Here is a 12,136-nt window from a genome sequence, read left to right as displayed (position 1 = left end):
CATTGAACACCTTCAAGATGAAACTGGATGCTTATCTTGCTGGGATCCTATGACCCCAGCTGACTTCCTGCCCTTTGGGCGGGGGGCTGGACTCGATGATCTTCCGAGGTCCCTTCCAGCCCTAATGTCTATGAAATCTATGAAATCTATGAAACAGTGGCTTAACTACCAGGGAGATAAGTTCCATTACCTAAGAGTTACCTTCTAGGTAATGAATGAAAGGGAAAGTCCAAAACTGTGGGTAATATCAGGGCACAGATATGCATCAGAAGAGGATATATATCCACTAGAACAGGGGTTATCAACCAGGGATACGTATACCTCTGGGGGTAGTTGAACTGGTCCTAGTAGATATGTGTGGGCAAGCGGGGACAGAGAGCCACTGCCTCCCAGGAGCAGGGCCAGGGTGGGGCAAGGGCAGCGGTGCCCCTCTGTGGGGTGGGGAGGCTTGCATGTGGCAGCAACCGCCACTACACACCAGCCTGGTGAACTTCTCTGTCCCACAGAGGGGCACTGCTGCCCTGACCTCAGCCTGGTAAGCTTCCCCACCCCAACCTGGCCCTGTTCCCAAGCTCCCTGCTTATTGCCTCCCCCCTGCTTGGCATCCATTTGCCAGGGGTACTTAGACTAAAAAAGGTTGAAAACCCCTGCACTAACACACCACACTAATGCAAACCGATGTAAAGCCAAAATAGGGAACAATGTAATATGATCATGGGCCGGGATGCTCAACCCAGTGCCGCATCCTGTACAAGCTGAATTGTCCTACTAAGGGGGTACTGAGATGACAAGCTTCTGTTGTATGATCATTATGAAATGAATGCTTGTGTTGTCTTCAACCTTATACAATGTGAAAAATATTATTTCCTATGGAAACAGGATACCTGAAAGAAAACCACAACTCTTAACTTGTATAACTTCTAATAGCTGCCTTCCCCCACCTCACTTCATGGCAATTTGAAGAGGGAAACAATGGGGAGAGTTGGAGCAGAGCTGTCCAACTGGTGGCCCATGTGCTGCATATGGCATTTACGGCATTAGTGTGCGGACTTCAGGCTCCTGGTCTGGGTGCTGCTCCTCTTGGAGTCCCCAAGCGTTCTCTGCCTCCACTTTCTGCTGCCTTCCTCCACTCCTGGGGGTGGGCCAGAGTGGTGCGGCCCATTAGGTTATAGAAGCCTGTGGCCAGGGAGCTCAGGGGGACCATCATCAGCACATTTTATAAGCAAAAGGGTTTATTTAGATCTGTCAAAAATTTCCTGCTACAAATCAGAATTAAATTCAGTTAAAAGACTGACAAAATGGTGCTATACATGTGTATGTAGACAAAAATAAAAGGAAAGGTGTTATTGTTGTTAATCTATATACACTAACACTAGAACATTCAACATGGTGACTAGAAGGTATAGTTCAACATTAAAAGTTTCTGTTGCCAGCAGATGTTGTTTAAAAAAAGAAAAAAAAAACTTACAGTGCACTTTCCATATCTGCTATACTTTCTTCCATTTTCTGTTACTATGTAGAGGTAAATAAAATTGTCATGGGATCCAACTGCTAGTAAGGTGCCATCTACAACATAAAAGATTTTATAAAAAGGCAACAGTGTTAGTTTTCTAAATCTGAACTTGATGCCAATGCAATATTGTTGATGACACTGTGATCTTTTAAAGAATTAAATTATATTACTTTTTGATTCATCGCACAATTTTGTCTTCTATCCATAGTGATAGCATGACAAGTTTGTAGATAAATGGGGGAGGGGGGGATGTCACTCTACAGAAAGCTCATTAAGAAATCCTTATGTTTGAACAGGATTTCTGAAAATGTCTGAAACGTGAAGCACTGAGTTTCCTGAACTATGGGACGCAACAGAAAATGTTTACATCTTCTTTAAGAAGCAGTTAAAAAAATTAAAAGGTATTACACACCTACCTGTGCTAATTAAGGGCTAACTTAGCACCATCTTCAAGATGCACTGGAGCACAGTAGTGAAACACAAAGTAATTTTCTATCCTGTGCTACATGTGTTAAATAGGAAAGTTCCAAGATAAGGACTGTTAATCATTTCACTTTCTTGGAACATGATCAGATTCCTTTGAAGCACCAGTGAATGTCAGTGCTCAGAAATGCTGTTAGAGATAGATGGGCAGTAGCAGAGGAATGTTTTGCTCCAGTCACCACTCCACATGTTAAGCAATAGCAAACTAGAAACAGGTTTGCCAGACCTCTCTTCCCTGCAGCCAGAAGAGAGGATTCAGCTGCTGCCTGATTGTCAGGTCTGAGGAACAAAGTCTGATAAGATCGCATGAGTTTGTATTGAATCAGAGGATGCCTTTCCACATAATTCAACAATGAATAGTTAATGGACTTTGGTTTGAGAGAGAAAAATTCTGGATTTAATGTTATAGTTTTACACATATAACTTTTAAAACTTAGCTGAAAAGTAAAAATAATAAAGAACTATTTAAGATCCTAAAACAGTCACAGAATACTTGGACAGACTTAAAAGCTGCAAGGATAATCATAAAAACTGGGCCTCCCTTGCTTCATGTACATGCTAACTCCTTGGTGTTGAATTACTAGATCCCTCTGAAAGAAATGATGAGATCACATGACAGCCTCTTTAAGCAAGGCAAGAGGGTATTGTGCTGGGTGATGGTCATGTTCACACAGACAGCAAAGCAAATATGCTATGAACACTAGCCTAGGCAAAATGCAAATGAAGCTGTAATTGACAATTTACACATATGCTAATGAACCTAAACACTTTTTAAAAGCTTTACAAGTTCCCTACAATTGGAGGGTAATTTGATGTGGGTGAAACACACTAATAGCCTAACAGCTCCAGGGAATGCAGGGGGGGTAGCAGGGGAGGGAGTGTAGAAATAAAAACATGCAATTACCACAAAGTGTTCTAAACATGCAGGAAGTTGGCCTACCTACTGAGTAGCGCATCACTGAAAGCTGCTCATTACCATCAGTGTGTATAGAAACCAGATCTCGTGTTTCCGCATCCAAAACAAACCACCTGATAAGAAGAGAGATCGAGTGAGTGTTATCTCTTCTCAAAACCAAAACAAGAAGTTGAAGATGGAAACAGCAGAATGACCCAGCAAAATTCCTGAGCTACCATACCTTTCAGAATCACAACAACATAAAGAGTATTGGCAATACCGTACCTTTATTTTTCATGTATGTTATGAAAATTAGAGCTGTGCTATCTGGTTTAGTTAGATCCATGAGGGAAACCTTAGCATTTTTAATTTTGTTACATTTTGAGCTCTTGATTTCACAACCATAACATAACACTGCATTCAAGCTAAGTTTTTGCATATAGTATGAGACGCAATTAAATACAGATTACTGACTGTACAAACTTAATGAGCCAATTTCATTGTGCAATATAGTTGATCCATCAATTCTGCATACATTTTTAAAATTGAAAGTGCTGCAGTCCAAAAAAACTAGGATTACGTTAAAATAAATTCCAGAAACAATAGTACACAGAGTCAAATTCTACAGAAAGAACAGCAAACCTCCTTTTCATTAGTCCAGAATCTTAAAGGCAAATATCTGAAAAATGGCCTGATCCAATGGCTTAAAACCAGTTTGTGGTTAGGGGACCACATGAAAGAAATAAAATAAATAAAACAGTTCAATGTGTCACACTGCCTGCTGAAAGCACCATGGGTAAAAGAAATGGAGCTAGTGGAAAATGGCTGAAATGTTTTCATTGGATAGCAGCAGAAACTACTTTCAATAATATCGCTCTGGTGCAATCCAAAAAGCTGACGCTAGTTACTTAGAAGCCATACCCTGAGACTATTCAGGATAATGGGGTGAATCATAAGTTTTGAATCGCTGCTCTGGTTTTGAATTTCAGTTCTGCCTTCGCTTCCTGCCCCTGCCACATGATTCATTACAGTACTACTTTCTTATACCTGTGTGACAGCTGAAGGAGGGAAGGGGAAATGTATTGAAAGAGAAGGGAAAGCAAGAAGGAAACTGTGCCCTGACTACCCTGGAAGACAACAAGGTCTGCCTCACGGTAGTAACCCTACGGTATGAAACATTCTGATAGAAGATCAACATGTAGGATTTTTATTTGCTGTCTTCAGCAGGCTGGAAATCATCATATTTTATGACACATGCAGATATCTGCAGGCGTTCCAGGCTACAATCCTTGGAACTACTTTAACGCTGCACTGCTCTAGCTTTTAGTGGAACAAAGCTATCAAAACAAGTAGTCAATCAGGCACTCATCTATTTTAATTCAGATGCCTGCTTTGTTCTCTTTTTGCACGAATCATAAAATGGAAGCGGACAATCTTATTTTTAATAAATACCTCTTCTGCAGAACCCTGTCCACTTAAAGAACAGATACTTTTCATGGAGAAACCTACTCTGATTATCTGATAAGCAAAGAGAAAGGCAAATATTTTTGCAATAAAAAAGCAAGCTGGCTTGGTCACATGGAAATGTGTTCCAAGAACAAACCAAAATTACTTCTTCTACCTTATAGTCTACCAGTCTCCTTCCCAAATTGTACCAAGTGAAAATGGACACCTGTGATAGTGGCTGCCTTATGTTCTGGGAACTGAAAAACACTTTTTGAGCACTGGCCCTGGACCATTCATCGGTAAAATGTGATGGTGTTAAAAGCATTTGTACTGGTCCCATCAAGCTGTTCTACTGTTCTGTTGCATCTCACACCTATTATTTAAAATTTCAAATTACAGTACTTGAACAGACCAGCTTAAAACACAGTCAAAAAAGCAATGCATACAATCTAAGATATGTAGAGAGAAGACTGCAATACCCAATTAATTAAGAAAGAAAGTACTAGTAAGAGAGTTCTAGGTATTTGCACAAACTTCAGGGAGAAACTAAGCTCAGCCTGTCTTGCAGTGAACATACAGTAATTGACAGAACAGAGCACGTCCCATGAAATGTGTTTCCACTTTGGCAAAAAAGCAGTCCAAAAGGAAGCTCCTTAGGGGGCTTTATTACTGCAGTCCTGTCCCACCTTGGGACTTCCACACTTTTTGAAGAGATCTCATTTCCAAATTAATGTCTGGAATGAGAAGGTGGTAACTCACCCTGTAAAGTTTTTCTGGCTTGTGAAGTAGAAGGGCTGGCTGCCAAGTGAACCCTTATACTTCTGATTTGTAGATCAGATTAAAATCCCCAGCCCTAGACAAATGATAGGGTTTCCACTATCTACCACTTATGTTAACGGTATCACTTCTAACTTGTGCTTATGACATGATAGAAATATTTGGTATTGACATACACTTTTAATTGCTGTAATGTCTGCCACCCCATTCCCTTTATTTTCCTTATTTAAAAACTAAGCTCCAGAATTTCTTTCCAGGTGTAATGCTTTACCTTTTTTTCAAAAAATAGTCTCTTGCAAACCTCGCTCTTCGTAAAGGTGTAAATGGACATTTTATCTTAGCCATTTGTTTTCTTATCTTCATAAAATTACTTATTTGGTTGCTGCTGATTGTTCTCCCCAGATAACAGGCTCCTACTCTGAAAACTCAAAATTTCTAACAAACATCAAGATAAGAGATAGCTGCTCTTGTTTTTTAATGCAGCACTGGCTACACTTTAAGGTACCATAAATCAGCACAGGTTCATTGGCTTCAATGGGGTTACGTTAATCTGCCTCTTTTGAGGATGTGGTTCAGTAGATCTTGTCCGCCTCTAGTTTTCTTATAGATTTTTGATAGTTTTCACTTGGTCAGCAGTGTTCCCTCTAAGCTGTGTGGCATGTGCGGCAGCGCAGGCACACCTGGCAGTGTGGAATGAGCACGCCTGCTGTGCAGCTTAGAGGGAATGCTATTGGCCAGGTTCTTTTATAGCTAGTTTCATCAGTTTTTTTCTGTAGTGCTTTTGAATTGCTATAGCAAAGGCACGACACTTAACGTACCAGAATACCTACATGGAACATTATTTCCTTTTGAATGATAATGCTGGCAGCATGAGAAAATCTATGGAATGGCAGTCTGGACGTTACTGTCCAAAGTGTATTTTTTGGTGGGATTTCTTATTGCCTGTCCTATCGCTTTTGCTGTTGTATATTTCCAGCAAATTGCAGCACCAGTGAACACTAGCAAATCTCTCTAGTCTGGGGTTATTAATACACTACTGATGATCAAATATGCAGAGTATATAAAAAGCAGGTAACATGACATGGAGCAGAGAGTGCCTGAATGGAGTGAATGAAGTACTGCTTGATGGGAAAAGGGAAGGGAAAATGCACTCCAAAAATATGGCAACATATTATAACTGATAAAAGCCTACTGTCACAAAGTGGTATAGGGTAGCATTCTAACAATCAAATTAAGGGGTTAACAATGTAGTCTGGGGGCTGGCTCCAGCTTGCAGGGCCAGATCGATTTGTCTGTGCTCACTCTTGCAGCTGGGCTGAGGAGCAAAGAGCTATGCCCACACTGCAGCTGGAAGAATGAGCTGGAAGCTGTGTCCACACCACAATCAAGGAGCAAAGGTTTGGGAAGGCAGCAGTGCAGGGTACATAGCTTCAAATTGCCTGGCTCCAGCATGGGCCTAAGCCACCCGGCCTGAAACAGAGCCAGGTTGTTCCAGCCTGTGACTTGTAAAGGTTCCTAATCAAAACTGATCCTCAGCAATGCTACAGGTCCTGTATCTATTAATTGTCTTCAGCAGCTACAGTAAAGTACAGCTAAAACAAGCAATGCAAAAATTCAATGTTTTGGACCGTTTTACTATAAAGGTGGAATCCTTTACTATTTTTACATTATGACCCAAGGTGGGCACGTAGATAGCATAATGCACCTTTAATCAAATCACATACGTTATTACATGCAGGCTTTCAGTCCAAGACTACGCGCCTTTTACATCGTGGTAACATATATGTATTTAAAAGTAAGTATCTAAAGTATGGAGAAAAACTATTCTAATCAATGCCCCCCCCATCAAAGAGCTTTGCTATGGAAAATAGCTGCATTGATCTATTATATCTGGCATATACATACATACATACAGATGCACACACACTACATGGAATTGTTTTTTGTCACTCAGGTAATATAAACTGTTTTATTTATTTTGATCCTGAACCCCATGTGACTTCTGATTCATTTATAATCCAGCCAGACCTCATTTCAGTTTAGTTTAAATATTTTTAATACATCAGACCCAGAAATGGTTGTCAAGTTATCAATATTAGAATTTGTTATAAATATGACCAGAAAGTCAGAAGGACCTGGAAAGAATAGGACGCGTCTGCCACCTTGAATACGCACAGGAGTAACTAATGTGGTTTGGAAGTTAATTTTCTGCATGTACACAAATCAGGGGTGGGGGGTGAGGAGAGGGATATGGCTTAGTGAAATTGTGGTATGACAAAAGCGAGTACAAACTGGGCACATCTACACATGGAATTAGCACGGCTGGATAAACTCTGGTGCAGTTCATGTTGGAGTTATTGCTCCTGGGTGCAGCATTTACACATGTGCCCAGGACTGCAGCATGTTGAGCTGGGGTGGTGCAGCCCTGGCTGGCACGGAATTCAGGGGGCTCAAGCCTGCTAGCTTGGAGCTGCTCTACCCCAGTTCAATGTGCTGTGGAGGAGCTGGCTGGGGCATAAAGGTGCTACAGTGCAGGGCTAGCCATTAGGCAGCCCTTGTGCCCCAGCCAGCCTCAGTCACCATCTACACATGTATTGTATTGCAGCAGAGTAAATAACACCGCCATAGGATAGTACTTGTGTCAAGTAGTATTAGCCTACAGAGAAGTTAATTAGCGTACAATGGCCTAATAGCGCCGCATGTATAGATGGTGACACTTTACTGAGGAGCTAATTAGTCAACATCAAAGCACATGCGTAAATGCCCCCCCAACCAGATGTACCTTTCAACTGCATTAAAAGAGGAAGGGGAGCTTGTAATTGAGAGTTATGAGGTAACTGTTAAACATCCGCATGCTCCCGTAGTGATATGTGTTAGTTAAATTGCCCTCATTTGTATCGTTGCAGAATCATGCAAGGATAGCAGCTGCATCATAACTGATTATAAAGGTATGCTTTCATATTAGTACAATTGTTACATCTGTCTATGAACTGAAGAAGGAACAGGGTTTTTTTTTAGGCAGTATAATGTTTTTTGTACTCTCTGGCCACAGGACCTATTTAATTAAGCATCAAGGAAGGGAATTAGAAACAAGGATATCCTTTCTTCTTTCTGTTAACGCTTGTAAAACTCATCCTCTAAGCTTCCCAAGAAGTGTATCTCAAAAGCAGGGAAGCTTAAGCTTGACAAGCCAGCCACTTCTAAAAGGGGGAAAATAACACAGAAACCTTTAAGCCACCCTTCAAGTTCCCATAAAACAAAAGAAAATGTAAAAGAAACCCAAGCTTCCAGGGTAGCCAAGTTCATACATAATAAAGGTGGCAAAAAAGACTTATAGCCCATTATTTACAGTTCCTTTCCAGGTCACTTCAGAGGCATTACCCCTCCCCATTTTCCTGTTGCTCGTTACAACAGAAGTAAAAAAGATTTACCTTCCTGAGTGTGTTCCTATTGCTACGACTGTTCCACTTGGATGGAAATCAGCGCAGTGTCCTGGTTCCTGTAAGTTGTAAACATAGTTATACACTTTAAAATCAAATTTATACTAAAACCCTGTTAAAAAGGTCTCCAAAATGGAGTCACCTGAATATTCATTTTTATCTGGCACTGTGTTTAAGATCATCACAGTATTTATTAGAGAACTAACATGTATTAGATGACTTTCAGGAACATAAGGCGACAGATTTTTGCCACAAAAGAAATTACAATTTGTCCGATTACAACGTAAGAACACATACAAAAGAAACACCACAAACAGCAGAACATTTTAAATTCTGCATTTTTAAATAACTTGTTGAAATACTATTAAAAAGGAGGAGGCAGAGAAAACTGTTTACTCATGAAATAAAATACTCATAAAAATGGGATTCATGAGTATTATCCTGACTCCCCTCATTAAGTGGCATCATTATATTTATAATAACATCTATTGAGCCTTATTATTTTTATTAGACTGAAGAAATCTTTTACAAACTGTTGTTCTACTGAATAAAGCTTTCAACAACAGCTAACAAAAAAAGGAAAGCAAATGAAAGCCTCAGTAATCACACAGTCACAACATGGCTCATATGAGTTTTATATAAAAATTCCATCCCATCCTATGTTTCTGTAAACATATACACTTTATGTGAGATGTTACCACACACTTCCCTGAGGCCACAACTTCTTTAGCATTGACAGCTCACTGTTAAAATTAGAGACGGTGGCGAGTATTACCGAATTTACATATATATTTTCCAGAGGCAGGATATCTTCTAATTAATTTTTGTCTTGCTTATACAATACTAAGGGGACAAACTGGTTATTTTATTTTAATTTCAACTGCTCTGTGTAGACATTTAATGTTGTTTTCTCCTCCTACCTCCTTCATCCTCTATTACTTTTAAAATTAATGTCATGAAGCAGGAAGCAGCTCACTTACATCTAGTAGCCTGGTCCATTCTAGTGTGTGGTCCACAGAGTTCCACATACAGACTTGCCTATCTTGAGCACATGTTAAAAACATATCTTTGAAAGGATGTGTTGCCAGACCCCAGAGTTCATCTGTATGACCCTGAAAAGGAAATACATGGTTTATTTAATATAGTTCTAGAATATGCATCACTAAAAGAGTAAGTCTTGTGATTAAGGCCTTCAAAGAAAATACATATCCAGAGAAACTTTGACTTTGTAGTTTGTAGTAAGAAAAATATTGTGCTCACCTGTACTTCTACTTGGAAACCATCATTAAATGTTCCTCGCAAAATAAAGTTTCGTGAAGTACCAACTAGAAATTGATCTGTTTTTCCTTCTGCTACTGCTCTGATTGTCCCATACTGATCAGGAACCTAAGAACACAGAATTATGTAAAGCCACGTTACACACCATAAAATGCATCAGCCATCATCACTGAAGCCAAACACAAATTATGGCAATGGGATAAAAAAAATGACAGGAGTTGTAGATGGCTTATCTAGGTCAGGCCCACATACAAGAACTTTACCCCAAACCAGTAACATATATGTCATTTCTGTAGATCTCACTGAAAGTTCAGGGGATTTTTAGGGTCATGTAGGACGAGGTTGTAAGATACAGCTTTTCAAGAACCACAGAGTCAAGTCATAGGACTGAAAGAGACCCTGGCCACTTACAGGCATTACATTTCTACCAGGAGAATTGCTGTTCTCCTGGTAGAAACTAGGAGTATACAAGCATTCATTCATTTACTGCCAGGAAAAACATGGCCCCTCCAGGACAAAGATCTTTCAGGTTGATGCCTGGAAGATCTGCCCTGTAAGAGTTTTTCCTCACAAGAATGAATACTTTTACACTGCTCAAGACCTCTCATAGTCTGGTCCAGGATGGGAGTGGAACAGCTACTCCCTGCCTCTTCTCCAGTTTCAGGAATGGACTGGCAGGCATTGACTTACTGCTTCATTCTCCTCCTAGTCTGCTCTACAGGAAAGGAGTGTTTGAATTATACCACACACACACATTGACACTTTACCAAGTGCTTTTTCCTTTTTTGCAGGTTGTTTTTCCATCAATTATTCTGAATAACAGCCAAATAAGTAAAATAATCATCACTCTGTAAATTATTTAGTAAGGGTGCAAGCAGGATTTTTCAACCTAAAATAATTACTTTGAACAGAGTATATGGCACATTAACAAGGAGATTGTGGAGACAATTATCTACAGAGTTCAAGTTGCTGTTTATCATCTATGATAGAGAATTATATCTCAGTTGGCATTTATCTGTTATTAGAGATATTATCTGTTATTGTTGTTAACTGTATTAATGGGCTTCATGACAGATGTGAAAGATGGATTCCTTTGCTCAATAACTGCATTTAATTTCCCACAATGTAATGAATTCATTGCTATGATTAAGTCATCTAGGTTAAATTAAGTGTACAAATTAAAATATTATTAAAATAACTGTCTAAGAGGGACAAGCTCTTTCTTGTTCTTATGCTGGTAGAACATCCTATTCTCAAGCTGATATAGTTCCATTTAAACATTACAACAAAAACATTAAGTGATCAGAAGACGTATAGTATTGTTGGATGTCATGCTTACAATACTAGGAAGCAATTTTTCACAAGCACATGACTGTTAAAGTAGCTATGTTAAAATAGCTTCCTCCATACAAGCTAGGGTTTGACAGATATAGAATAGGTCTGGGTATTCTAATGACATTTTTTTTTTTTTTTTGTAACATGGCAACATTTTGGTGGGGAAAAGAAGGGGCATGGAGGGAGGAATACTTCCTCTCTTACCTCTATTTCCCGTTCAGGGTTCAGATCATGATCCCACAGAATGATTTTTCTGTCTTTCCCACCTCCAGTTAGCAGCATTCCATTTCTCATTTGACAGAGTGTGAACACACTACCATCATGAGCTTTGATTTGTCTACTTATTTGATACACACCTACAATCATGAAAACATTATTATAATGAATTCACTCATTACATTTTTCAGTCTTATTTTTAAAAGGACACGCACTTTAGAACAAGAATGAAATGGCACTGTGCAACAACGAATTAAAGGGAGTGTTGAAATGATTACATTGTACCGAGGACAAAAGGTAGTAGAGTTTTCCTACAAAAATAAAACAAAAACCTTCCCAGTTGAGGGGGTGTTACTAAAACTTCCTCTAATGCAAGGAATGCTATCATTTTTTTGCAAGAGTGTTTAATTAATTTCCAAAGGGAAATAATTTCTCAAGAGGGCCATAAAAAGTCTAGCAACTGTTTTTATGAACTATGAAGGGAAAAGCAATTAGCTTGTTTCCATCAGATATGAAGAATTAGACACCTTTAGCAAATGAGACCCTCCAAGAATCCTTGTCTATAGTCTTGTGGAAACCAAAAATAGTAAATCAGTTATAAACAAATCTTCAGAGAACTTGACCTGATTCAAAAAGGATTTTAAGCATTTGTCTAGTTTCAGCATAAAAATATTCCTACTGGATTCAATAGAATTATTCATGTGCAAAAATTTAGAAATCTGTGTAATTTGGTAAATCTGAGTTTGACTTTTG

At 39.2% G+C, this 12,136-nt stretch overlaps 1 protein-coding gene across 5 annotated transcripts in view; it reads right to left on the bottom strand.

The window, feature by feature from the left end:
* Positions 1-12,136, bottom strand: part of EML4 (EMAP like 4) — a 232,190-nt gene that overhangs the window by 17,867 nt on the left and 202,187 nt on the right. For all 5 annotated transcript variants that reach the window (XM_014598136.3, XM_019483248.2, XM_019483245.2 and 2 more), the window contains 6 exons: positions 11,372-11,523; positions 9,815-9,940; positions 9,535-9,666; positions 8,546-8,613; positions 2,937-3,025; positions 1,469-1,566 (listed from right to left, as the gene is read on the bottom strand). In XM_014598136.3, the coding sequence (XP_014453622.1) occupies positions 1,469-1,566; positions 2,937-3,025; positions 8,546-8,613; positions 9,535-9,666; positions 9,815-9,940; positions 11,372-11,523 (665 nt within the window). The remainder of the gene's footprint in view (positions 1-1,468; positions 1,567-2,936; positions 3,026-8,545; positions 8,614-9,534; positions 9,667-9,814; positions 9,941-11,371; positions 11,524-12,136) is intronic.

Source organism: Alligator mississippiensis, chromosome 1 (genome assembly GCF_030867095.1).
Source record: "Alligator mississippiensis isolate rAllMis1 chromosome 1, rAllMis1, whole genome shotgun sequence".
NCBI lineage: Eukaryota > Metazoa > Chordata > Crocodylia > Alligatoridae > Alligator > Alligator mississippiensis.
Note: the sequence above shows the minus strand (reverse complement) of the source record. Positions and strands in the feature narration are given on the sequence as shown.